General features: G+C 40.1%; 1 protein-coding gene across 20 annotated transcripts in view; it reads right to left on the bottom strand.

Moving 5' to 3' along the window:
- Positions 1 to 25,792, bottom strand: part of LOC110255286 (putative leucine-rich repeat-containing protein DDB_G0290503) — a 58,287-nt gene extending 32,495 nt beyond the window's left edge. For 9 of the 20 annotated variants that reach the window (XR_002341193.1, XM_021081879.1, XM_021081881.1 and 6 more), the window contains exons 1-13: positions 23,263 to 24,128; positions 22,828 to 22,848; positions 21,220 to 21,240; positions 18,355 to 18,375; positions 15,538 to 15,555; positions 14,897 to 14,917; positions 13,873 to 13,899; positions 12,743 to 12,769; positions 10,203 to 10,223; positions 8,540 to 8,560; positions 7,504 to 7,530; positions 6,390 to 6,416; positions 3,850 to 3,870 (exon numbers count right to left, since the gene is read on the bottom strand). Coding sequence is in view for 18 of the 20 variants with exons in the window: in XM_021081879.1 (XP_020937538.1) it covers positions 3,850 to 3,870; positions 6,390 to 6,416; positions 7,504 to 7,530; positions 8,540 to 8,560; positions 10,203 to 10,223; positions 12,743 to 12,769; positions 13,873 to 13,899; positions 14,897 to 14,917; positions 15,538 to 15,555; positions 18,355 to 18,375; positions 21,220 to 21,240; positions 22,828 to 22,848; positions 23,263 to 23,308 (319 nt within the window). In the remaining 2 variants the exon portion in view is untranslated. Of the gene's footprint in view, positions 1 to 28; positions 3,871 to 6,389; positions 6,417 to 7,503; positions 7,863 to 8,539; positions 8,561 to 10,202; positions 10,224 to 12,742; positions 12,770 to 13,872; positions 13,900 to 14,896; positions 14,918 to 15,537; positions 18,376 to 21,219; positions 21,241 to 22,081; positions 22,849 to 23,262; positions 24,129 to 25,501; positions 25,523 to 25,662 lie in introns of those variants that run through there. The other 11 variants (XM_021081873.1, XM_021081874.1, XM_021081876.1 and 8 more) reach the window with 11 other exon arrangements.
- Positions 25,793 to 27,524: the final 1,732 nt, after the last annotated feature.

The raw sequence follows: 27,524 nt of genomic DNA, 5'->3' as shown, positions 1-27,524 counted from the left end.
GGCCTCTGTTGGACCACCACAGACTCACCATTCTGCAACTGTTCTCTCCTCCAATCTGCAAGGAACAAGTGAACATGAGAACCTACCATCTGACAGACAAAGCAGCCTGGCTGTCCAGAATTCTGTGGTGATACATACATTCCTAAGGTTTAACTCAAGAATAACAGCAACCAAAGAAAATACTCTTTCATATACCTAAGCCTCTATTTCTGATCTGCTAAAGTATATCTGAAGAAGGCCTGCCCCATCCCCATGTCCTACTTATCCAACATTCACCCAGGATAACTATTTATAATGTCTTCAGGATGGAGAGGCAATAGGGGAGATGATAAATTTGATCGAATAACATATTTTTCACTTTTGTTTCCTCAGATTTTAGCAGACAGTAACCATTTTGCCTACACTCAAAAAACAATGTCAGGTGTAATTAAAAGTAATGAAACGATTAAGATTTACTATCCCATACACACCACTTGTGAAAATAAGGAGTAATGTGTTGAGTTGATGAAATGAATGCTTGGAGTTTCTGTCTTTTTCAGCATATGATTTTGCACACGGCAGGGGTTCATTTAAAACATCTTTGGTCGTAGGAGATTCTTTATCAGAGTCCGTGTCCCTCCCCAGGGTATAATGGTGCATTTTTCCAGGTTGGAAAAGAACAAAATCGGAAACCCTTTTCCGTTTTTTCCTTCCATCTTTTCTCTCCCAGTGTTTTCCCTTTCTCCCTGTCTCTGTCACATTTCCTTTCGTGAGCTCTTTGGACTTTTTTTTTTTTTCTCTCCTCTCTGTCTTCTAGCTTCATATTCAATTTCTTCCACACATGATGTGAAAAATGATCAGGTGGAGGACAGAAATGTAGAAACCTCAAAGGTTGGGGGTGTGGAGGAGGAGTGGGAAGGGGGGCGGGTAAAAGGAAGAAAGGGAGGGAGGATGGAAGGATAGAAGGGGGGGAGGAGGAAACCCATGCTGAATTGCTAGTGGTTTGTTTGCACTTCAGAGGGAATTTATTCCAAGTGCTGGACTCTACAGAGGCAATGGTTCCAATGCTGCTTTGCCCACTATAAACATATTTGTTATATTTCTGCATCCCTTTGCTTGTGGGGGGCAGAATCTGAGAGAGAGAAAAGAATGACAACTTCTGAGAGATAAGCATTACTCACCATCCTTGAACTGAGCCATCATCCTGGCTGAGAGAAAACACACAATCATGCATGTATTTCTAAACAAGATTTCTTAGCATCATAAGGGAAATGCAGGTAATATCTTAGTTTGCCAGTATTTGTGTCTAAAAGCTACCTAAGTAACGTCCATTTCCAAAGAAATGCAATTGCTCAAGTTAATGAATGCCGCCTGAAAACCTCACTACAGTTTCAGGGTTGTAACGTGATACGTCGGGACATGAGGATTTTGTAGTTCTTGCACTAGGCTCTCAGAAATGATGTAGGGTTATCTTAGAAAACAGCCACTGACGCCGGAAATATATTGTCAATCACGTTTATTTGATTGACGGAAAAGTGTATGTGTAAGAGAAATGTGTTGGAGTAATTATTAAATGAATTAAAATAAAAAAGAAAGGAGAGTAATCATTGTTGTTTAAAAGGAAAAATCCCACATTGTCATGCAAAACTATTACCAATATCCCTTGAGAATAGGGTCAAGCAAAGCGGACTGGCTCGTTTCAAGAGTACGCTTGACATCAGTGTACACAGTGTTTACCCAGTCAACAAAGAAGGAACTCATCTCATGCAACAGCTTTGGAGTCTGAATGCTTCCCCTAAAAGCCAGAACGCGATCATCTGTAAAGCAAGAGGCACTCCACCTCAGAGCACTTGGAGAACCCAAGGGAAAGGAAGCCTTCTCTCGAATGGCAATGACCACACTCACCTTAAGCGAATCTTCATCATCTCACCAACCTTATCATGAAATTAGGGTAATCACCAGGGAGGTAGAACACCACCTGGGTGTATAGCAAGGAAGAGACTGGAAGGAATAACAAACAGCCAGAGAGATGGTGGGAAGGGAATGTGATGTGGGAGGACCTCAGGACGTCAAAGAGAAGATAGGGTAACGTGAAACCCACAAGAAGCGAAAGGGCGGACAGGAGCAGGGAGGAGGGAATGTTGAGAAACGGTGGGAAAAGATGTTTTAAAGAACTACATCTGTTAAAAAATGTCAAAAAATTTACCCATTTCTTTCTGGACTTGATCTGGAAAATATAATGGAAAACTCATGAAAGAATCAAGGAAAACCAATACAGAAAATTAAAATAAAATTAAAACTTCCACTTCAGAGTAAATACGTAAGATGAATGTAATCAGAAATCAAACAAATAAAAGGTACCCCCCCGCCCCGAAACATGCCAAGGAAATACATGAGATGAGAAAGCAAGGAGAAAAAGCATCCATTTGTGCAAACAATGTATAGCAGACATCCTATGAAACCTGCTACAGACAGTTAAGAAATGTTCCTCAATACTATCCATTTGAAAACAGAATCATAATTGGAACATTTCCTTAGAGGCAAAGACTTATGTTGTTAACGACTCTACCAGTGTGGTAGAAAACAAACAAAACACCACCACCACCCAAAGAACCCTTTGGCTCTCTCTGCTGGGCGGCTAACAGAACTGGGGAGTGCTTTCTGAGCTTAGGCCACGTCTCAAAGGGACCAATGTTTTTAGAAATGGAAGCACAGATGTTCACAGGACATGGTGTGAATCGGTGGCAGTGTTGTCTTACCTCCCCCACCCCCTCACCGCTTGAGGCAAAGCCACAAAGACAGAAAATGATGGTGCGAGGGAAAGTAGAATAGGACTTCTTCTGGGATAAACAGTAGCAATCATTTGTCTCTCACTTGGCCTTCTCCTTTTTCCAGAATACAGTGTAAATATGGACACATACGGGAGTCCCGTACTTATGAGGTCGTGAGGAAGTCCATAGTAAGAGCATCCATCTAGCCAAAACCCTGTCCGTAGCCGTGTTATCTTAGTTTATATCAGTGTTTCATTAAAAACACCGAGGAGTATCCTAGGGCGATAGCCTCTCATGACAGTCATAGAAAATTGCAGGTTGGAGAACTGGAGTATAAATTAATTTTCCCTAGTGTACACAGTGCGTCTACAAACACTTAAAGCTTGTCTCAATGTGATAAATTAAGAACTATGTCAATATCACGCAAGAAGAAGACAGAGGAAGTGCTCTGACATAAAAGAAAAGAAATCCGTGAAATGGTGTGTAAAATCTCTGTGCACCTGCGAAAAGACTGCAGGAAACGACCGGGAGCATTGGAAGTAAGAGCCCAAAGCCCACCTGGATCAATGGATTAGAACTGAGTCTACACACTCTTTAGAAGACAAGCTTTGGGAAAACATCACTCAGCAAATTTGCAGCCTTGTTTTATTTCATAAGCTTTGGGGAGGCATCAATGGCATGAGGATGGCCCCTTGAACTTTGCTGTATGACAGAGAGTCTAAGTTATTGGAAGTGTTCCAGAAGCTAAACGTGGAACAGAAGCCACATGTCCATCAGTCTCTCCCCTTCTTCTCACAAAATCAAAACGGACCTGCCAAGACTCTGGAAGCCAGAGTAAGACCATGTTTACAGGAAGGACCCTGTGAAATGAAGTGGGAAGCACTGAGAAGGAATCAGGTCTCGGGTAAAAGAAACGGAGAGAACTTAGGATGGGAGGCGTCCATAAACAGAAACCTTGAGGGAGGAGAGGGAAGACATGGAGATGACATGTGAGCCAAAAGATGGCATATAGGGAAGAAGAGAGGGGATGCCGAAAGAACCAAAAACCTGAATGTTTAATACAGGCTGTGGACACAAAGAGGTCATCAGAGATACTTACTGAGTTTCTTTTGAAGATCATCTGAAAAAATAAAGGGGAAACACCCAGATAATTATAATGGATTCAAACCACAAGGGAAATTGAAATTTAGAGACAAGTTCTCCTACAACTTTAAATGCATCAGGATTTAGGCAAACCCGCACACATACAGAGGCACACACCTATGTACCAGCGTGCCTGAGAGCTGCTTTTGTCCTGAGATTACCGGTCCAAAATTAAAGCCAAAAAAAAAAATGATGTTACGGTCTGGTGGAAAAATTTCAGGATCATTAGTGATGGTGGTTACCTTTGTACAAAGCTCTTAAATTATCTGGACAACGCTCGGGACCTTACTCTTTGGTTGGATACCTTTAAGGCATTCTTTGTCACTGCCAAATACAAATCACCACTTCTCTTCCTTGTCGTAACTTTGTTTAATAAGGTATCCATGAACAATGGACTAGAGGATACTCAAGAGGTGCTGCTAGAGAAGATGCAGGGTTTGGCTCTTGGGAACCTGTCTGTGTTCACATTTCACTCTGCAAAGATTACATAACTTTTGGGGGGTGGATTTCTATTTTCACTCATGGCAAAATAAAGCTCCTCTTATTTCGGTCCCCTTTTCAGTCTAACATGGAGATACACACTCGCACAAGGCAGAGTTACTTGAAAAGAGAGGAGGAAGCAGAGAGGAAAAAACTTCCATTGGTTGCAAGCAAGGCCTGTAGCAGGGGCTACATGAAGCCAGCTACATGCATTGAGAGGTGAATTTGATTCCCTCTGAAAACGAAAGGACACTGACAAAAATGTCATTAGAAAAACAGGGTATTAAACTTCTAAGGACTACGTTTGCGTTTTATGAAAAGCCTTCTGGGAACATTGTAGGACAGTAGTTCCTTGTGTCATTCGCATGAAAACTTAGAAATCAAAAATGTATTATGATTATTATTGGTCTTTCCTTAAGCTATGAAATCCTTCTACAAATATTTGAAGTATTTGGAGTTTGCAAAATTGACAGCTGTGTCAATGAAGTAAAAAGGAAAGAATGAAAATTACTCTCATTGGTTCTAAATAAAAAATTCCTAGGTAAAACAATGGGAAGTCTTCGAATACCTGGGGACACTTGGGTCATGTGCTCAGAGGCAGTGCAGGGATGCCCCTTGAGTTTACACTTGACCCACAGACTATGTTGGAACATACAGGCTTTGCAAGAGCAGAGAAGGGAGGAATATGGGAGAGTCCCTAACTGCAATATTGTGCCAGAATAGCAGAGATCTGGGAGAGGGCAAGCCAGTGGTGACACGTTGGTTAAAAGCTGGGATATCTCTACAACACCACAAACGCAGGTGTTCTACAGTGTTTGGGGGGTGAGGGGGTATAAAAGAGGCTTTACCATATTTTTCCTGAGGTCCTTCGTAAAACAAAACGAAAAGGCGATGTAAATTTCGTTGGAAAGAAACACAAATGAAATTCAGATTGATTGAAACATTTTTTAGTGAAATTACATTATCCAGATGCAAGAAAAAACAGAACACAGACACACTGACAGAAATAAACACATGCATGCACACATACAGTGTCTGAAAGCTCCCTTTTGAGAAATGGATCATATTCCATAAGTGGATACATGTTTTCAATTGAGAAAAGGAGAACTTTATTGCTGGTAATGAACCTGATAAATCTGTTCATGATTCCTTTTGAAATATTTGGTCTGTCCTTCCTCACGTTTCTATGGGTATAAGTTGTGTGACTTGTGCTTAGTAAATAGCCTCAATGTCCCTACCGTGGTGGCTTTGCTCTATAAAGCCACGAGACCCTGAATTAAAGAATCCTGAACTAGGGCTTTTACAGGACACGCAGGTCAGGTCAGGTCAGGTCAGGGTGATGGGGGCCTCTGGTCACAGCATTCTGTCCGCCGACTACTGCGTAACTGTATCTTATGGGAGTTTGATTATTAACGTTACCTCGATGACGTTTACTTTCACAACGTCAGATGAAAGGAAAAGACATAAAATTAATTCGCAGTGAATGGGCTTCTCAGTCAAATGACAGAAAATATTTTGGACAAAGAAACTTGAAAAACAGCAAAATTTTACAAGGTAATTGTTATTAGGCTATATTTGGTGAAAAGGAATTTTCTGCTTGAGAAGCAAGGGTACGGAAAATCCAAGGAATAACACGCGAAGATGATAAATGTCAGTTGAAATAACAATGAAATGAAAACCTTAAGATGTCACGTTATACATGTAGGTGGGCGTTTACACATAAGTTTATATGTGTAGGTTGGTGTTGAGAAAGTTGATCACTGAGCATCAAAGACACGTGGTAAAGAAACAGATGGAGCATGCCAAAAATACAATGATGTGAAAATGGGACTTGCCATCATATCTGGCTGCGTCCAGAGCCAGAGTTAGTGCAAAGAAAAGTGGTCATCACGTTTCTGGGAAAGGTCAGTAGGCTTGGGCCAGAGGGTCTCCCTTTTGTGCAGCTCCCCTGCACCCGTCTTCCCCTGAGACTCCCCCACAATGAGCAGGGCCTCTGTTGGACCACCACAGACTCACCATTCTGCAACTGTTCTCTCCTCCAATCTGCAAGGAACAAGTGAACATGAGAACCTACCATCTGACAGACAAAGCAGCCTGGCTGTCCAGAATTCTGTGGTGATACATACATTCCTAAGGTTTAACTCAAGAATAACAGCAACCAAAGAAAATACTCTTTCATATACCTAAGCCTCTATTTCTGATCTGCTAAAGTATATCTGAAGAAGGCCTGCCCCATCCCCATGTCCTACTTATCCAACATTCACCCAGGATAACTATTTATAATGTCTTCAGGATGGAGAGGCAATAGGGGAGATGATAAATTTGATCGAATAACATATTTTTCACTTTTGTTTCCTCAGATTTTAGCAGACAGTAACCATTTTGCCTACACTCAAAAAACAATGTCAGGTGTAATTAAAAGTAATGAAACGATTAAGATTTACTATCCCATACACACCACTTGTGAAAATAAGGAGTAATGTGTTGAGTTGATGAAATGAATGCTTGGAGTTTCTGTCTTTTTCAGCATATGATTTTGCACACGGCAGGGGTTCATTTAAAACATCTTTGGTCGTAGGAGATTCTTTATCAGAGTCCGTGTCCCTCCCCAGGGTATAATGGTGCATTTTTCCAGGTTGGAAAAGAACAAAATCGGAAACCCTTTTCCGTTTTTTCCTTCCATCTTTTCTCTCCCAGTGTTTTCCCTTTCTCCCTGTCTCTGTCACATTTCCTTTCGTGAGCTCTTTGGACTTTTTTTTTTTTTCTCTCCTCTCTGTCTTCTAGCTTCATATTCAATTTCTTCCACACATGATGGAGGACAGAAATGTAGAAACCTCAAAGGTTGGGGGTGTGGAGGAGGAGTGGGAAGGGGGGCGGGTAAAAGGAAGAAAGGGAGGGAGGATGGAAGGATAGAAGGGGGGGAGGAGGAAACCCATGCTGAATTGCTAGTGGTTTGTTTGCACTTCAGAGGGAATTTATTCCAAGTGCTGGACTCTACAGAGGCAATGGTTCCAATGCTGCTTTGCCCACTATAAACATATTTGTTATATTTCTGCATCCCTTTGCTTGTGGGGGCAGAATCTGAGAGAGAGAAAAGAATGACAACTTCTGAGAGATAAGCATTACTCACCATCCTTGAACTGAGCCATCATCCTAGCTGAGAGAAAACACACAATCATGCATGTATTTCTAAACAAGATTTCTTAGCATCATAAGGGAAATGCAGGTAATATCTTAGTTTGCCAGTATTTGTGTCTAAAAGCTACCTAAGTAACGTCCATTTCCAAAGAAATGCAATTGCTCAAGTTAATGAATGCCGCCTGAAAACCTCACTACAGTTTCAGGGTTGTAACGTGATACGTCGGGACATGAGGATTTTGTAGTTCTTGCACTAGGCTCTCAGAAATGATGTAGGGTTATCTTAGAAAACAGCCACTGACGCCGGAAATATATTGTCAATCACGTTTATTTGATTGACGGAAAAGTGTATGTGTAGACCTGAAGGAAGAGAAATGTGTTGGAGTAATTATTAAATGAATTAAAATAAAAAAGAAAGGAGAGTAATCATTGTTGTTTAAAAGGAAAAATCCCACATTGTCATGCAAAACTATTACCAATATCCCTTGAGAATAGGGTCAAGCAAAGCGGACTGGCTCGTTTCAAGAGTACGCTTGACATCAGTGTACACAGTGTTTACCCAGTCAACAAAGAAGGAACTCATCTCATGCAACAGCTTTGGAGTCTGAATGCTTCCCCTAAAAGCCAGAACGCGATCATCTGTAAAGCAAGAGGCACTCCACCTCAGAGCACTTGGAGAACCCAAGGGAAAGGAAGCCTTCTCTCGAATGGCAATGACCACACTCACCTTAAGCGAATCTTCATCATCTCACCAACCTTATCATGAAATTAGGGTAATCACCAGGGAGGTAGAACACCACCTGGGTGTATAGCAAGGAAGAGACTGGAAGGAATAACAAACAGCCAGAGAGATGGTGGGAAGGGAATGTGATGTGGGAGGACCTCAGGACGTCAAAGAGAAGATAGGGTAACGTGAAACCCACAAGAAGCGAAAGGGCGGACAGGAGCAGGGAGGAGGGAATGTTGAGAAACGGTGGGAAAAGATGTTTTAAAGAACTACATCTGTTAAAAAATGTCAAAAAATTTACCCATTTCTTTCTGGACTTGATCTGGAAAATATAATGGAAAACTCATGAAAGAATCAAGGAAAACCAATACAGAAAATTAAAATAAAATTAAAACTTCCACTTCAGAGTAAATACGTAAGATGAATGTAATCAGAAATCAAACAAATAAAAGGTACCCCCCCGCCCCGAAACATGCCAAGGAAATACATGAGATGAGAAAGCAAGGAGAAAAAGCATCCATTTGTGCAAACAATGTATAGCAGACATCCTATGAAACCTGCTACAGACAGTTAAGAAATGTTCCTCAATACTATCCATTTGAAAACAGAATCATAATTGGAACATTTCCTTAGAGGCAAAGACTTATGTTGTTAACGACTCTACCAGTGTGGTAGAAAACAAACAAAACACCACCACCACCCAAAGAACCCTTTGGCTCTCTCTGCTGGGCAGCTAACAGAACTGGGGAGTGCTTTCTGAGCTTAGGCCACGTCTCAAAGGGACCAATGTTTTTAGAAATGGAAGCACAGATGTTCACAGGACATGGTGTGAATCGGTGGCAGTGTTGTCTTACCTCCCCACCCCCTCACCGCTTGAGGCAAAGCCACAAAGACAGAAAATGATGGTGTGAGGGAAAGTAGAATAGGACTTCTTCTGGGATAAACAGTAGCAATCATTTGTCTCTCACTTGGCCTTCTCCTTTTTCCAGAATACAGTGTAAATATGGACACATACGGGAGTCCCGTACTTATGAGGTCGTGAGGAAGTCCATAGTAAGAGCATCCATCTAGCCAAAACCCTGTCCGTAGCCGTGTTATCTTAGTTTATATCAGTGTTTCATTAAAAACACCGAGGAGTATCCTAGGGCGATAGCCTCTCATGACAGTCATAGAAAATTGCAGGTTGGAGAACTAGAGTATAAATTAATTTTCCCTAGTGTACACAGTGCGTCTACAAACACTTAAAGCTTGTCTCAATGTGATAAATTAAGAACTATGTCAATATCACGCAAGAAGAAGACAGAGGAAGTGCTCTGACATAAAAGAAAAGAAATCCGTGAAATGGTGTGTAAAATCTCTGTGCACCTGCGAAAAGACTGCAGGAAACGACCGGGAGCATTGGAAGTAAGAGCCCAAAGCCCACCTGGATCAATGGATTAGAACTGAGTCTACACACTCTTTAGAAGACAAGCTTTGGGAAAACATCACTCAGCAAATTTGCAGCCTTGTTTTATTTCATAAGCTTTGGGGAGGCATCAATGGCATGAGAATGGCCCCTTGAACTTTGCTGTATGACAGAGAGTCTAAGTTATTGGAAGTGTTCCAGAAGCTAAACGTGGAACAGAAGCCACATGTCCATCAGTCTCTCCCCTTCTTCTCACAAAATCAAAACGGACCTGCCAAGACTCTGGAAGCCAGAGTAAGACCATGTTTACAGGAAGGACCCTGTGAAATGAAGTGGGAAGCACTGAGAAGGAATCAGGTCTCGGGTAAAAGAAACGGAGAGAACTTAGGATGGGAGGCGTCCATAAACAGAAACCTTGAGGGAGGAGAGGGAAGACATGGAGATGACATGTGAGCCAAAAGATGGCATATAGGGAAGAAGAGAGGGGATGCCGAAAGAACCAAAAACCTGAATGTTTAATACAGGCTGTGGACACAAAGAGGTCATCAGAGATACTTACTGAGTTTCTTTTGAAGATCATCTGAAAAAATAAAGGGGAAACACCCAGATAATTATAATGGATTCAAACCACAAGGGAAATTGAAATTTAGAGACAAGTTCTCCTACAACTTTAAATGCATCAGGATTTAGGCAAACCCGCACACATACAGAGGCACACACCTATGTACCAGCGTGCCTGAGAGCTGCTTTTGTCCTGAGATTACCGGTCCAAAATTAAAGCCAAAAAAAAAAGTGATGTTACGGTCTGGTGGAAAAATTTCAGGATCATTAGTGATGGTGGTTACCTTTGTACAAAGCTCTTAAATTATCTGGACAACGCTCGGGACCTTACTCTTTGGTTGGATACCTTTAAGGCATTCTTTGTCACTGCCAAATACAAATCACCACTTCTCTTCCTTGTCGTAACTTTGTTTAATAAGGTATCCATGAACAATGGACTAGAGGATACTCAAGAGGTGCTGCTAGAGAAGATGCAGGGTTTGGCTCTTGGGAACCTGTCTGTGTTCACATTTCACTCTGCAAAGATTACATAACTTTTGGGGGGTGGATTTCTATTTTCACTCATGGCAAAATAAAGCTCCTCTTATTTCGGTCCCCTTTTCAGTCTAACATGGAGATACACACTCGCACAAGGCAGAGTTACTTGAAAAGAGAGGAGGAAGCAGAGAGGAAAAAACTTCCATTGGTTGCAAGCAAGGCCTGTAGCAGGGGCTACATGAAGCCAGCTACATGCATTGAGAGGTGAATTTGATTCCCTCTGAAAACGAAAGGACACTGACAAAAATGTCATTAGAAAAACAGGGTATTAAACTTCTAAGGACTACGTTTGCGTTTTATGAAAAGCCTTCTGGGAACATTGTAGGACAGTAGTTCCTTGTGTCATTCGCATGAAAACTTAGAAATCAAAAATGTATTATGATTATTATTGGTCTTTCCTTAAGCTATGAAATCCTTCTACAAATATTTGAAGTATTTGGAGTTTGCAAAATTGACAGCTGTGTCAATGAAGTAAAAAGGAAAGAATGAAAATTACTCTCATTGGTTCTAAATAAAAAATTCCTAGGTAAAACAATGGGAAGTCTTCGAATACCTGGGGACACTTGGGTCATGTGCTCAGAGGCAGTGCAGGGATGCCCCTTGAGTTTACACTTGACCCACAGACTATGTTGGAACATACAGGCTTTGCAAGAGCAGAGAAGGGAGGAATATGGGAGAGTCCCTAACTGCAATATTGTGCCAGAATAGCAGAGATCTGGGAGAGGGCAAGCCAGTGGTGACACGTTGGTTAAAAGCTGGGATATCTCTACAACACCACAAACGCAGGTGTTCTACAGTGTTTGGGGGGTGAGGGGGTATAAAAGAGGCTTTACCATATTTTTCCTGAGGTCCTTCCGTAAAACAAAACGAAAAGGCGATGTAAATTTCGTTGGAAAGAAACACAAATGAAATTCAGATTGATTGAAACATTTTTAGTGAAATTACATTATCCAGATGCAAGAAAAAACAGAACACAGACACACTGACAGAAATAAACACATGCATGCACACATACAGTGTCTGAAAGCTCCCTTTTGAGAAATGGATCATATTCCATAAGTGGATACATGTTTTCAATTGAGAAAAGGAGAACTTTATTGCTGGTAATGAACCTGATAAATCTGTTCATGATTCCTTTTGAAAATATTTGGTCTGTCCTTCCTCACGTTTCTATGGGTATAAGTTGTGTGACTTGTGCTTAGTAAATAGCCTCAATGTCCCTACCGTGGTGGCTTTGCTCTATAAAGCCACGAGACCCTGAATTAAAGAATCCTGAACTAGGGCTTTTACAGGACACGCAGGTCAGGTCAGGTCAGGTCAGGGTGATGGGGCCTCTGGTCACAGCATTCTGTCCGCCGACTACTGCGTAACTGTATCTTATGGGAGTTTGATTATTAACGTTACCTCGATGACGTTTACTTTCACAACGTCAGATGAAAGGAAAAGACATAAAATTAATTCGCAGTGAATGGGCTTCTCAGTCAAATGACAGAAAATATTTTGGACAAAGAAACTTGAAAAACAGCAAAATTTTACAAGGTAATTGTTATTAGGCTATATTTGGTGAAAAGGAATTTTCTGCTTGAGAAGCAAGGGTACGGAAAATCCAAGGAATAACACGCGAAGATGATAAATGTCAGTTGAAATAACAATGAAATGAAAACCTTAAGATGTCACGTTATACATGTAGGTGGGCGTTTACACATAAGTTTATATGTGTAGGTTGGTGTTGAGAAAGTTGATCACTGAGCATCAAAGACACGTGGTAAAGAAACAGATGGAGCATGCCAAAAATACAATGATGTGAAAATGGGACTTGCCATCATATCTGGCTGCGTCCAGAGCCAGAGTTAGTGCAAAGAAAAGTGGTCATCACGTTTCTGGGAAAGGTCAGTAGGCTTGGGCCAGAGGGTCTCCCTTTTGTGCAGCTCCCCTGCACCCGTCTTCCCCTGAGACTCCCCCACAATGAGCAGGGCCTCTGTTGGACCACCACAGACTCACCATTCTGCAACTGTTCTCTCCTCCAATCTGCAAGGAACAAGTGAACATGAGAACCTACCATCTGACAGACAAAGCAGCCTGGCTGTCCAGAATTCTGTGGTGATACATACATTCCTAAGGTTTAACTCAAGAATAACAGCAACCAAAGAAAATACTCTTTCATATACCTAAGCCTCTATTTCTGATCTGCTAAAGTATATCTGAAGAAGGCCTGCCCCATCCCCATGTCCTACTTATCCAACATTCACCCAGGATAACTATTTATAATGTCTTCAGGATGGAGAGGCAATAGGGGAGATGATAAATTTGATCGAATAACATATTTTTCACTTTTGTTTCCTCAGATTTTAGCAGACAGTAACCATTTTGCCTACACTCAAAAAACAATGTCAGGTGTAATTAAAAGTAATGAAACGATTAAGATTTACTATCCCATACACACCACTTGTGAAAATAAGGAGTAATGTGTTGAGTTGATGAAATGAATGCTTGGAGTTTCTGTCTTTTTCAGCATATGATTTTGCACACGGCAGGGGTTCATTAAAACATCTTTGGTCGTAGGAGATTCTTTATCAGAGTCCGTGTCCCTCCCCAGGGTATAATGGTGCATTTTTCCAGGTTGGAAAAGAACAAAATCGGAAACCCTTTTCCGTTTTTTCCTTCCATCTTTTCTCTCCCAGTGTTTTCCCTTTCTCCCTGTCTCTGTCACATTTCCTTTCGTGAGCTCTTTGGACTTTTTTTTTTTTTCTCTCCTCTCTGTCTTCTAGCTTCATATTCAATTTCTTCCACACATGATGTGAAAAATGATCAGGTGGAGGACAGAAATGTAGAAACCTCAAAGGTTGGGGGTGTGGAGGAGGAGTGGGAAGGGGGCGGGTAAAAGGAAGAAAGGGAGGGAGGATGGAAGGATAGAAGGGGGGGAGGAGGAAACCCATGCTGAATTGCTAGTGGTTTGTTTGCACTTCAGAGGGAATTTATTCCAAGTGCTGGACTCTACAGAGGCAATGGTTCCAATGCTGCTTTGCCCACTATAAACATATTTGTTATATTTCTGCATCCCTTTGCTTGTGGGGGGCAGAATCTGAGAGAGAGAAAAGAATGACAACTTCTGAGAGATAAGCATTACTCACCATCCTTGAACTGAGCCATCATCCTAGCTGAGAGAAAACACACAATCATGCATGTATTTCTAAACAAGATTTCTTAGCATCATAAGGGAAATGCAGGTAATATCTTAGTTTGCCAGTATTTGTGTCTAAAAGCTACCTAAGTAACGTCCATTTCCAAAGAAATGCAATTGCTCAAGTTAATGAATGCCGCCTGAAAACCTCACTACAGTTTCAGGGTTGTAACGTGATACGTCGGGACATGAGGATTTTGTAGTTCTTGCACTAGGCTCTCAGAAATGATGTAGGGTTATCTTAGAAAACAGCCACTGACGCCGGAAATATATTGTCAATCACGTTTATTTGATTGACGGAAAAGTGTATGTGTAAGAGAAATGTGTTGGAGTAATTATTAAATGAATTAAAATAAAAAAGAAAGGAGAGTAATCATTGTTGTTTAAAAGGAAAAATCCCACATTGTCATGCAAAACTATTACCAATATCCCTTGAGAATAGGGTCAAGCAAAGCGGACTGGCTCGTTTCAAGAGTACGCTTGACATCAGTGTACACAGTGTTTACCCAGTCAACAAAGAAGGAACTCATCTCATGCAACAGCTTTGGAGTCTGAATGCTTCCCCTAAAAGCCAGAACGCGATCATCTGTAAAGCAAGAGGCACTCCACCTCAGAGCACTTGGAGAACCCAAGGGAAAGGAAGCCTTCTCTCGAATGGCAATGACCACACTCACCTTAAGCGAATCTTCATCATCTCACCAACCTTATCATGAAATTAGGGTAATCACCAGGGAGGTAGAACACCACCTGGGTGTATAGCAAGGAAGAGACTGGAAGGAATAACAAACAGCCAGAGAGATGGTGGGAAGGGAATGTGATGTGGGAGGACCTCAGGACGTCAAAGAGAAGATAGGGTAACGTGAAACCCACAAGAAGCGAAAGGGCGGACAGGAGCAGGGAGGAGGGAATGTTGAGAAACGGTGGGAAAAGATGTTTTAAAGAACTACATCTGTTAAAAATGTCAAAAAATTTACCCATTTCTTTCTGGACTTGATCTGGAAAATATAATGGAAAACTCATGAAAGAATCAAGGAAAACCAATACAGAAAATTAAAATAAAGTTAAAACTTCCACTTCAGAGTAAATACGTAAGATGAATGTAATCAGAAATCAAACAAATAAAAGGTACCGCCCGCCCCCGAAACATGCCAAAGAAATACATTTTTATTTTAGAAAAGAGAAAGTGAATTTTGTGGTTGACTGAAGAAAAGAAAAGAGGGGAATATTTGGATTTGAAGAAAAAAAATATTGCCTGCCTTTCAGTAAAAGAAGAAGAAAAAACAAAGAATATGGCCTGCTTTTCCAGTAAACAACAAATGCTGCCCCTATTCAAACCATCAGCCACTGCAGCACCCCATGCTGGAGCAGCCCGAGGGAAATCTAGATGGAGAAATCAAAGACACTGGTGCTACCAGTTGTGGCTAAATCGGTCTGTCTACATGGATTCCACAAACAAGAGAGATGGAAGAGATCATAAGCGGCGAATACGAACAACACCCAGGGAGAGGGTGAGGCAAGAAATGACACATAGATCAAAAGGCAGAGAAAGTTAAAGACACCAAGAAAGGAGTCATCCTGAGGACATGTGGGAGGAAGGCATGGTCAGAAAATTTACCTAAGTTCTGTGGTCCTTCTGAAAGATAAAATGGAAAAGTCAGCGTGAATATGTTGGGAAATATCATGCAGAAAACTCAAGTGCCTTTAAACATATGAGGATGCTGATAAACACACACACACACATACACACAGACTGCTTGCAAACACACACACCAACACACCAATACACCAACACACCAACACTGGCTGAAAACTCATGTTTATTCAGGGAATAGTCCACAACAGTGAAGAGAGGCAGAAAGGGAGATGATTTAGTGAATGAGTAAAAATCAGAAACAGTAGACATGATGATGACGGGCTTCTAAAAGAGTGATTGATCCCTTTTTATGTGATTTAGACTTTCATGCTTTGACTGGCCAGCTTTAATAAGATATTTGGCTAACTTGAGTGGAAAGGAAGAGAATTGTGATATCAAATGGCAGAAGGGAAGGTTGTAAAGCAAATGGCCTGCCTTTGTCTTGGAAGAAAATGCATACATCACAACCTTCAAAAATACCCAATTATATTGGTAATACATACAATAATACATCAATTATATTGGTAATAATCTATTTGACCAAGTTGATTATGAGGACAAGACAGATGAAAGAGGTCATAAAGGGGGCAACTGAACAACACGTGATGACGGCAAACACTGTCTGGTGAACGAAGAGAATAAGAGAAAATCAGGTCATAGTATGTGTGTTTTAGAGCTGAGGAAGATGGTTACCGGGAGGTAAGGAGCTGCAGGAAGCAGATTAAACAGTGTCCAGGTATAGATGGAAACACACTGCATTTTTGATTGATAAGCTACCCAAAGAAGCCAGAAACAAATGAAACCACAAGCAGGAAAAGTTGAAAGCCTATTATTGACCTGCCCTTTTTTGGTTCAATCTCATCTGCAGAAAAAGGAGAAGAACACACCAATTCATTGAAAATGAGAGCGCAACGCTTAAAAAGAGGACACACATTTGAAACCCTTTCATAGTCTGCTTCTTAGTTCCAACTGACGAGTGCTTTAGGAACTAGAAACGTAATATTCCACAGGACGTCTTGCAGTGAGAGGCAGGTAGTTGTATTACATGGCCCTCTCCCCGCAACTCCTCGAAGTAAAGGAGCAAAGAGAGCCAATGACTCAATGAGAGGAAGCAGAACAGGACTCCAAGGATAAGCAGCATCAATCATTTGCTTTTCAGTGGAACCTCTTCTTTTTTGAGAATACAATCCAGACTTGCAGACACATTTGAGATGTGTACTAACTAGTCATGAAGAAGCCTACAGTAGAAGGACCCATCTGTCTAATACAGTATCTGGACCTCTAGTCGTATGAGGACTGCTCCGTATACAGAATATATATATTCCTAAATTCCTTAGAACTGCAAAGAAAAATATAGCTGAATTCTTATTAGGAAAGGAAGGATGGTAAGCTTTTAATGGTCATATTATTGCTTTGTGAAAAAGTCTCTTAGGTGTCTCGTAGGACTATAGCTTCTCATGTCATTCACATAAAATTCCAAAATTGAGAAATACGTTATATGTGACTTTCCTTTAGTATATAAAGTTGTTCTCCCAAAATCAAAAATCTAATTGCAGTTTGCTAAATTAACAACTATGTCCATTAAAAATGCAAGAAGGAGTTGGAACAGTTACTGTGGTATGAGGAAAATAAAACTCAGGAAATATTACGTAAAATAATATCATTTCAGGGTTCAAAAAGTAAAAATAAGAAAATGAATGACTTTACCGATGTAGGCAAAATTTCAGGGACCACAGTAATTGAGATTACTTTTTAAAAGTGTTCTAGACCTAGTTGGATGTTACTTCAACCTTTATTGATCTGTCTCATGGACTTCAAGCGTTCCTCGGCTGCTGCTACGTAAAACTCCTCAACCCTCATGATTGCTGTAGGTGTGCTGTATCCAGCACCCAGAGGCAGGGAGTTAGAGAACACTGAACCCACTGCTTCCAGAGATTATGCAGTGTTCTGAAGAAATGCTTAGGTAACCTTGCTTTTTAAATTTCTAATTTAACTCATGCCAAATCTAGCTCATTTGATGTCAGTGATTTGCAAAGTGCAAATACCCAACCGCATGTGACTGTCACTTAAAAAAGAGAAGAGAAAGCAAAGCAAAGAGAAAGAAAGCACCCATTTGTCCAAAATGATGTTGGTGTCCCAGTAGTCGAATGAAGGCTGCTACAGGCACGAAGGGATATTCCTAAAGCCATTCCTTCTGAAATCAAAAACATAACTGGGAAGTGTCATTACCAAAGGAGACATTAGTATGAACTATTTGATAAAAACTTTTGAAATTTGAAAAAGTGCAAAGTTTTGAAAACGTTTCAGGGCATAAGCCTCTCCTGTCATTCACCTTAAAAAGTCAGAACAGGGAGATGTGTCACCACTCAACTTCTCTAAGATGTAAGATCATTCTACAAATACTGAAACAATTGCAGGTTGCCAAACTGATAATTGTGTCAGTAAAAACGAAAAGCATAAAGGAACATTCCTATCATTGGAAATTTCAAACATCGTGTAAAACATTTGCAGGCCTGGAAATACTTGGGTGATAGTTTCAAAGCAGCAAAAGAATGACCTGTGTCATTTACACTTGACAAATGGATGATATAAAAATTTACATACACTGTGAAACAGCAATGGTGAAAGAAATATGGGAGAAATCCATAAGCAGCGATTCAGGTTAGAATGATGGACCTTCAGCAGAAATGTGAGTCAATGCATGACAAATCAGCCAAAAGGCAGGAAATGTTCGACATTTGGAAAGCAGTTATTTTAAAGGTTTTTGGGGGGACCAAAGGAATGTCAGGGAAAGCTTACCAATTTTTTCCTGAAGTTCTTCTGGAAAATAAAATAGAAAATCAATGTAAATTTCATTGGACAAAACACAACAAAAATGCAAATTTATTGAAAACTGTGTAAGATTAATCTTGTCAGGATACTGATAAACAATCACACATCTACACACATGCATGCATGCATACAAACAGCGGCTGAAAGCACTTTTACTGCAAAGAATTTCTTTATAAAATGAAAAGCAGAAAAATGAGTGAACTTTCTGGACTGAAGAAACATTATTTCTCCCAGTTGCCACCTTAAAAAAATTATGTTGGTCGCATTCAGATTGTTTACATATCTGTCACTTGAGTTGTTAGCCTTGATGAGGTTGCTTGACTGGTGCTAAGTATGTCGTCTATGCGTTATTGTGACCGCTCTTGCTGTGCACGGCAGCCACGCTCACTGAATTAAAGAACACGGAATCACCGCTACGAGCTGAAAGAGAAGTCGAGGGTCCTGCGTGCCTCATTCCAAAACTTTCTTCAACCAGTTAATGTATGACTTTGTTTTATATGCGTTTCTGTTTCAGGTCACTTCTAAGTGAAGCTCATCTTAACGAAAATACATGAAAGAAAGGAAATGACACTATAAACCTAAGGTAAGGGGGTCAGAATCAAGTAACTTGATTATCTATCCGACAAAATGTTCACACTAGTTCCTAAAGAGCCCAGTTCTTCACAAATATGTGATTGACGAAATTTACATGGCAGAAGAGGTCTGTTTACATCAGTTGAGACAAAGGGACAAAAATGAAAGAAATCATAATGGGGGAACTTGCATGAGAAATAAAGACATGGTGAATGATGGTTGGAAAAACAAGGTCATGAGTCAAAACCACAGAGCAGTATGATGTGCCGGTGTTGAAGAACACTGTCCCAGAGGTTAGAAGCCAAAGGTACCGGAAAAGGATGAAACGATGACGAGATAGACAGGGAAGGGCATTCCTGGGGCTGGAGCCTTTGCTCTTCATCATTACTGCTATCATAAAAGGGAAAACACTCAAAAACCACTGAAAATGAGGACCAAAAGGGAGGACAAGACAAGGACAAAACATTTGCAAACCATCCAGGCTTTTCTCTGTGGTTCGACCTGACCCAACTTTCTTGAAGGCTGGAAGTCTTTTCAGAAATCACAACAAGCTTGTTTTACCTCCCTCACCCCTTGGTGAGTCAGAGGAACCAAGACTGGAAGTGACAGCATGGGAGGAGGTAGGAAAGGACTTCCCCTGGGATGAACAGGATCCATCACTGGTTCTGCACTGGACTTTCTACCTTCTCAGAATAAACTGCAAACACACAGTCACACACAAGAGAGGTACTTACCAGAGAGAGAGAGAGAGAGAGAGAGAGAGAGAGAGAGAGAGAGAGGGAGTTGGATGAGAAAGCAAGGAGAAAAAGCATCCATTTGTGCAAACAATGTATAGCAGACATCCTATGAAACCTGCTACAGACAGTTAAGAAATGTTCCTCAATACTATCCATTTGAAAACAGAATCATAATTGGAACATTTCCTTAGAGGCAAAGACTTATGTTGTTAACGACTCTACCAGTGTGGTAGAAAACAAACAAAACACCACCACCACCCAAAGAACCCTTTGGCTCTCTCTGCTGGGCGGCTAACAGAACTGGGGAGTGCTTTCTGAGCTTAGGCCACGTCTCAAAGGGACCAATGTTTTTAGAAATGGAAGCACAGATGTTCACAGGACATGGTGTGAATCGGTGGCAGTGTTGTCTTACCTCCCCCACCCCTCACCGCTTGAGGCAAAGCCACAAAGACAGAAAATGATGGTGCGAGGGAAAGTAGAATAGGACTTCTTCTGGGATAAACAGTAGCAATCATTTGTCTCTCACTTGGCCTTCTCCTTTTTCCAGAATACAGTGTAAATATGGACACATACGGGAGTCCCGTACTTATGAGGTCGTGAGGAAGTCCATAGTAAGAGCATCCATCTAGCCAAAACCCTGTCCGTAGCCGTGTTATCTTAGTTTATATCAGTGTTTCATTAAAAACACCGAGGAGTATCCTAGGGCGATAGCCTCTCATGACAGTCATAGAAAATTGCAGGTTGGAGAACTAGAGTATAAATTAATTTTCCCTAGTGTACACAGTGCGTCTACAAACACTTAAAGCTTGTCTCAATGTGATAAATTAAGAACTATGTCAATATCACGCAAGAAGAAGACAGAGGAAGTGCTCTGACATAAAAGAAAAGAAATCCGTGAAATGGTGTGTAAAATCTCTGTGCACCTGCGAAAAGACTGCAGGAAACGACCGGGAGCATTGGAAGTAAGAGCCCAAAGCCCACCTGGATCAATGGATTAGAACTGAGTCTACACACTCTTTAGAAGACAAGCTTTGGGAAAACATCACTCAGCAAATTTGCAGCCTTGTTTTATTTCATTAGCTTTGGGGAGGCATCAATGGCATGAGGATGGCCCCTTGAACTTTGCTGTATGACAGAGAGTCTAAGTTATTGGAAGTGTTCCAGAAGCTAAACGTGGAACAGAAGCCACATGTCCATCAGTCTCTCCCCTTCTTCTCACAAAATCAAAACGGACCTGCCAAGACTCTGGAAGCCAGAGTAAGACCATGTTTACAGGAAGGACCCTGTGAAATGAAGTGGGAAGCACTGAGAAGGAATCAGGTCTCGGGTAAAAGAAACGGAGAGAACTTAGGATGGGAGGCGTCCATAAACAGAAACCTTGAGGGAGGAGAGGGAAGACATGGAGATGACATGTGAGCCAAAAGATGGCATATAGGGAAGAAGAGAGGGGATGCCGAAAGAACCAAAAACCTGAATGTTTAATACAGGCTGTGGAAACAAAGAGGTCGTCAGAGATACTTACTGAATTTCTTTTGAGGATCATCTGAAAAATAAAAAGGAAAGGCCAGATAATTACTATGGGATTCACAGCACAGGGGGAATTTATTTATTTATTCAGTCATTTTGGCTTTTTAGGGCTGCACCTGCGGCACATGAAGGTTCCTTGGCTAGAGGTCTAATGAGTTGCCTGCCTATGCCACAGCCACAGCAATGTGGGTTCCGAGCCACGTCTGCAACCTACGCTACAGCTCAGGGCAACGCAGGATCATTAACCCACTGAGCATGGCCAGGGACCGAAGTCGCAACCTCATGGTTCTTAGTTGTATTTGTTTTCGCTGTGCTCTGATGGGAACAAGTTCACATACAATATTAATTGCATCCAGATTTAGACAAACCCACACACACACATAGGCACACACCTATGTACCAGTGTGCCTGGAAACTTCCTTTTGTCGTGAGAATACTGGTCAAAACTAAAGCAGGAAAAATGATGTTACGGTCTGGTGGAAAAATTTCAGGATCATTAGTGATGGTGGTTACCTTTGTACAAAGTTCTTAAATTATCTGGACCACACTTGGGCCCTTACTGTTTGGTTGGATACCTTTAAGGAGTTCTCTGTCACTGTCAGATACAAATCATCGCTTCTCTTCATTGTTGTAACTTTGTTTTATAAGGTATCCACGGACAATGGATTAGAGGATACTCAAGAACTGCTTCTAGAGAAAGTGCAGGGTTTGGCTCTTGGGAACCTGTCTGTGTTTACATTTCATTCAGCAATGATTACATCACTTTGTTTTTGGCGAATTTCTATTTTCACTCATGGCAAAATAAAACTCATCTTATTCAATCCCCTTTTGAGACTAAAATGCAAATACACACTCACACAAGACAGAGTTACTTGAAAAGAGAGGAGGAAGCAAAGAGGAAAAAATTTCCATTGGTTCCAAGCAAGGCCTGTGGCAGATGCTACATGAAGCCAGCTACATGCACTGAGAGGTGAATTTGATTCCCTCTGAAAACGAAAGGACACTGACAAAAATGTCATTAGAAAAACAGGATATTAAACTTCTAAAGACTACATTTGCGTTTTATGAAAAGCCTTCTGGGAACATTGTAGGACAGTAGTTCCTTGTGTCATTTGCCTTAAAAACTTAGAAATCAGAAATGTATTATTATTATTATTATTATTAATCTTTCCTTAAGCTATGAAATCCTTCTACAAATATTTGAAGTAGTTGGAGTTTGCAAAATTGACAGCTGTGTCAATGAAGTAAAAAAGAATGAATTAAAACTGCTTTCATTGGCTTTTAAAAAAATTCTAGGAGAAACCATGGGAGGTTTTTGAGTACCCAGGGACCTTTGGGTCATGTGCTCAGAGGCAGTGCAGGGATGCCCCTCAAGTTTACACTTGACCCACAGACTATATTGGAACATACAGGCTTTGCAAGAGCAGAGAAGGGAGGAATATGGGAGAGTCCCTAACTACAATATTGTGCCAGAATGGTAGAGATCTGGGAGAGGGCAAGCCAGTGGTGACACTTTGGTTAAAAGCTGGGATATCTTTACAACACCACGAACGCAGGTGTTCTACAGTGTTTGGGGGGTGAAGGGGCATAAAAGAGGTTTTACCATATTTTTTCTGAAGTACATCTGTAAAATAAAAACAAAATACAATGTAAATATCATTGGAATGAAACGAATGAAATTCAGATTCACTGAAAAATTTGTATGCAAAATTAAATTGTCAAGATGCAGACAAGTAGAAAACACAGACACAGACAAATAAACATATGCAAGCCAACATGCAAACTGTTTCTGAAAGCTCACTTTTAAGAAATGAATGGTATTAAATGAATGAAGAGGGGAAAATGAATACATATTTTCCATTGAGACAGTGAGAAATATTATTTCTGGTAATGAACCTGATAAAAGTTTTCATGATTCCTTTTGAAAGTATTTACTCTTTTATTACTCAGTTTTTCATGTTTATATGTCATCTGATTTCTGCTAAATAAATACACTCACTATTCCTACAGTGGTAGTAGCATTGGTATATAAACTCACCAAACACTGGATTACAGAATCCTGAACTACTGCTTTTGTAGGCCATTCAGGTCAGGTCAGGTTGGTGGGTGCCTCTCTTCATGTCATTTTTCAGGAGATTAATGTTTAGCTGTGTTTTATGGGAGTTTGATTTCTAACTTTTCTTCAAGGATGCTTACTTTCAGGAAGTCAGAGAAAAGGAAAAGAAGTGAACTGTTAATTGGCAGTGAATGGGCTTCTCAATCAAATGAGTCAACCATTTTGGACAAAGAACTTTAAAAATAGCAAAATTTTTACAAGTTAATTTGTATCAATACATATTTGACAAAAAGGAAATTTCCGCATGAATAGGAAGGATAGGGGAAGTCAAAGGAAAATGGGGCATTGAATAACCTATGAACATGATAAATTTCAGTTGAAATAGCAATGAAATGAAAATATTATGAGGTAGCGTTACATAGGTCGGTTGGAGTTGAGAAAGAATACCGTGGAGCATCAAAGACACATGGTGAAGAAGCAGACAAAACATGACAAAATACAAGGTGTAAAATATTTAAAGGGACTTGTCATTATTCTGTTCACTCTTAGCTGAAAGATAAAAAGAAGAAATAGCCATTTAAACTACAAATGAAGGCACAACATCAGGAAAAGGAAAGGGCAATGATTTGAAATCTTTTTGTTGTTCATTTTCCCTTAAACGTGACCCACATTCCTAAGAATTGGAATCAAAGGTTTCCAAATGCCATGTAACCCATGAAAGGCGATGCTGTTTTTTTAATATGGCTTAATATTTTGTGCCAAAGGATTTAAGAGAAGAAAGGAAATAATGAGAGAACATAGAGTAGAACTTCCTCTGGTATAAGGTATGACCATCATTGATCTTGCCTTGGCCTCCTGCATTTTCACCATAAAGACCAAGTTGCTCACATATATGGGACAAGTATCCAAAATGTAATGGAAAAGTGTGCAGAAAAGTACCCCTCTGACAAAAACTGTTATCTGTTGCCATAGTCCTATGAAGTCTGCTTGATGCATTGACTAAATGTCTTCCTAAATTCCACTCAATCTGTAAACCAAAATGTTAATTGAAAATATGATTATAAAAAGGGATGGTAAACCTTGAATAGTTATCCAACTATATTAGTGCCTTATTAACATATTTTGGATTTATCCTAGGATAATACCATCTCTTTTCATTCATATTCATATAAAAAATTCTGAACTGAGATATGTACTGTACACAAACTTTCCTTAAATGGTACTGTTCTTCTTGTGCAAACATTGAAACAGCATAGCAGTTTTTCGTATTAACAATTGTTTGAATAAAAAATGAAAAAGAATAAAAAATATTTAATGTAGATGAGAAAAAATCCAGGAAAATATGATGAAGTACTTGTAAATTGGCAACACTTGGTTAATACGATAAAGAACACTTAAACAGTGAGACCAGTGTCATCTTTCACCAGTGGATGGCATCCGAATTTATACATTCTTTGACAGTGAGATGGAGGGAGAAACTTTATCACAAACTTGGAATCCTCTTTTCTTTTCAAGTTTGGGGAGGTATCAATAGCATAGTATTGGCCCCTTCAACCTGGATACTTGAAAAGGTCCTAAGGTCATGGGCAGTTTCCAGAAAAATACATAGGATGTGAAAATCCTGTGCCTATTAGTCCAAACCCATTTAGTCTACAAATTCACAATACAAATGTGGCAAGTCTCTGGAAGGTAAAGAAAGCCAGTGTTGTAGGGAAGGAAAGGTATGGATTTAAAAAGATGCAATGGGAGTTCCTGTCATGCCTCAGCAGTTAAGGAACCCAGCTAGTATCCATGAGGACACAGGTTCAATCCCTGACCTCTCTCAGTGGGTTAAGGATCTGGCTTTGCCATGAACTGTGGTGTAGGTCGCAGAAATGACTCAGATCTGGTGTTGCTATGGCTGTGGCATAGGCTGGCACCTGTAGCTCTGATTTGACCCCTAGCCTGGAAACCTCGATATGCCATGGGTGTGGCCCTAAAAACCTAAAAGGAAAAAAAAAAAAAAGATGCAATGGGAATTGATGGGACACTGGGGAAAAGAGTGGAAATAAGAGAATAAGGAGGACGTTCATATCCAAAAATTGGGTAGAGAAGAACGGACATGCAGGAGAGGAGGAACCAATGGGTAGCATAATGATAAAAAAAAAGCACATAATGTTAAAGATATCATAGAAGCAGTCACTGGAAGAGTTACTGGAGTGGACACTTCTCAGAAATTTACCGTTTTTTCCCTGGAGATCATCTGAAAGATAACATGGAAAGATTAAGTTAAAATATCTCTGAAAATAAGCATGAATAAAAATCTAATTTTTTGAAAAACATGAAAGCAAAATACAGTATATTGGCAGCAGACGAAGACATTTACACATTTAATGAACCTACCAACAATGGCTGAAGACTGCTCTCTTTTATTCAGAGAATATCCTACAAATAAGAGGGGAGGGAGGACATCAGGAGAGAAATACGAGTTAATTCTGTAACCAAAAATTTGAGTTACAATAGTAGATATCTCCAAGGAAGTGTAGAGCCCAATGACTAACGTATTGGAATTCAAAGGCTGGGAATCATAAAGACAACAGAAGAACCCATCATTCAACCAAGTATTTTGAGGGCTAAAGAAATATTGGAGAATAATTCACCAATGTTTTTTCTGAACAATATTTCCTGAAAATTGAAGAGAAATACAACAAAAAATCATTGCATCATGCAAAATTTATACATAATTAACCATCAGGAATGCAGATAATAAAACAAAAATGCAATGCAACAATATCTTATCATCCACAAACACTCACAAACATACACAAATACAGTGCTCGAGAGCTCAATTTGCCAAAGAAAGTTTCTCTCAAATGGAAAATGGGCAATAAAAGATGATTTCACTGAGAAAAAATTTAGGACGGTATTTTTATTGCCTTTAAAATGTTCTTGATCCCTTTGAGTAGAGCATTTATTTTTTTGTAATTAATCAATTGCTGGCATTTATTAATATGTATAGTTAAATCGAGTTTTGTGATACGAAGGGTAGAAGTAGACCAGTAAAATTAGAGCATTCCTGACACTGCTCCAAGGCGCACAGGGTATGCTTCTGGCTCTTTATCTGCATTATTTTCATCCATGACAATATAAACCTCGGTTTGTGACATTTCTATTTCACTAATGCCAAGTGAAGTCTTCTCATTAACCCATGAAAGGAAAGGAAAATAAGCTTACTTGTAGGGAAGCAGGTCTAAGTCAAATGATTTTAAATCTGGACAAAACCTTCACACAGGCTACAGAGAAAAATGCCAATACCCAGAGGTGTATGATTAACAGAATTTACTTGAGTCCTTACAAAATATATACATAGACTGCACCAGACTGGACAAATCAAAGAAGCAATTTTGAGAAATAAATAAATGACAAAGATAGCAATTCTGTTGGAAAGAGTAAGGATTCCAAGAAACTCATGTAAAATATGCATTTATTGGCATTGAAAAAGGTGATAGAATAGGATTAAAGGAGAAAGTGCAGTAAGAAGAACAGACCTTAAACAGGGAAAAACGTTCATGTGACTTAACTTTTCTTCCTATATCATTAACAAGCAAGCAAGCAAGAAAGAAGAAGAATTAACAAAGAAGAATACAATGTCAGGGAGGGAGAAAGACACAAATTTCAGTGCTGCCGTAGTTTTCTGGGCAGTCAAAACTGACGCACACTCTGAGAAGTGGACCACCAGGTTCAAATGCCAATCTCACCAATCAGAGAAAAAACAGAACTTCCCACTTGTCCACAAATCCTGGTGAGAAAAGAACTGAGATTATAAATGACTTCGTGTAAAGTACAAGCAGCTTCTATAAAGGTAGTGTAACACCTCTGTGATAAAGGAGAATTGATTCAGGGCAGAAACTGTGCTGGAGGAAGGGCAGGGTTTGTTTCCTGGATGATTCTGCTCACACTTTGTCCTGTGATGGGCAAACTCCTGTGATGTGAGTTTCTATGTAAGCTAATGCCTAAGTGAGCACATCTTAATGAAATCACATGAAAAGAAGGGATTTCAGTACTAAAAGTGAGTGGAAGTGGTGGTAAATAAAAAAACTGAACATGTTGTGGAGAAAACTCATACTTCAGAAGCTTGAAAGTGGCAAAACTAGTGTTCCCATTGTGGACCAGTGGGTTAAGAACCTGACTATCCATGAGGATGATGCAGGTTTGATCTCTGAAATGCAAATTTATTATCCCTGAAATACAAATTGCTATGTTAG

The sequence above is a fragment of the Sus scrofa genome, unplaced genomic scaffold (genome assembly GCF_000003025.6).
Source record: "Sus scrofa isolate TJ Tabasco breed Duroc unplaced genomic scaffold, Sscrofa11.1 Contig2479, whole genome shotgun sequence".
NCBI lineage: Eukaryota > Metazoa > Chordata > Mammalia > Artiodactyla > Suidae > Sus > Sus scrofa.
Note: the sequence above shows the minus strand (reverse complement) of the source record. Positions and strands in the feature narration are given on the sequence as shown.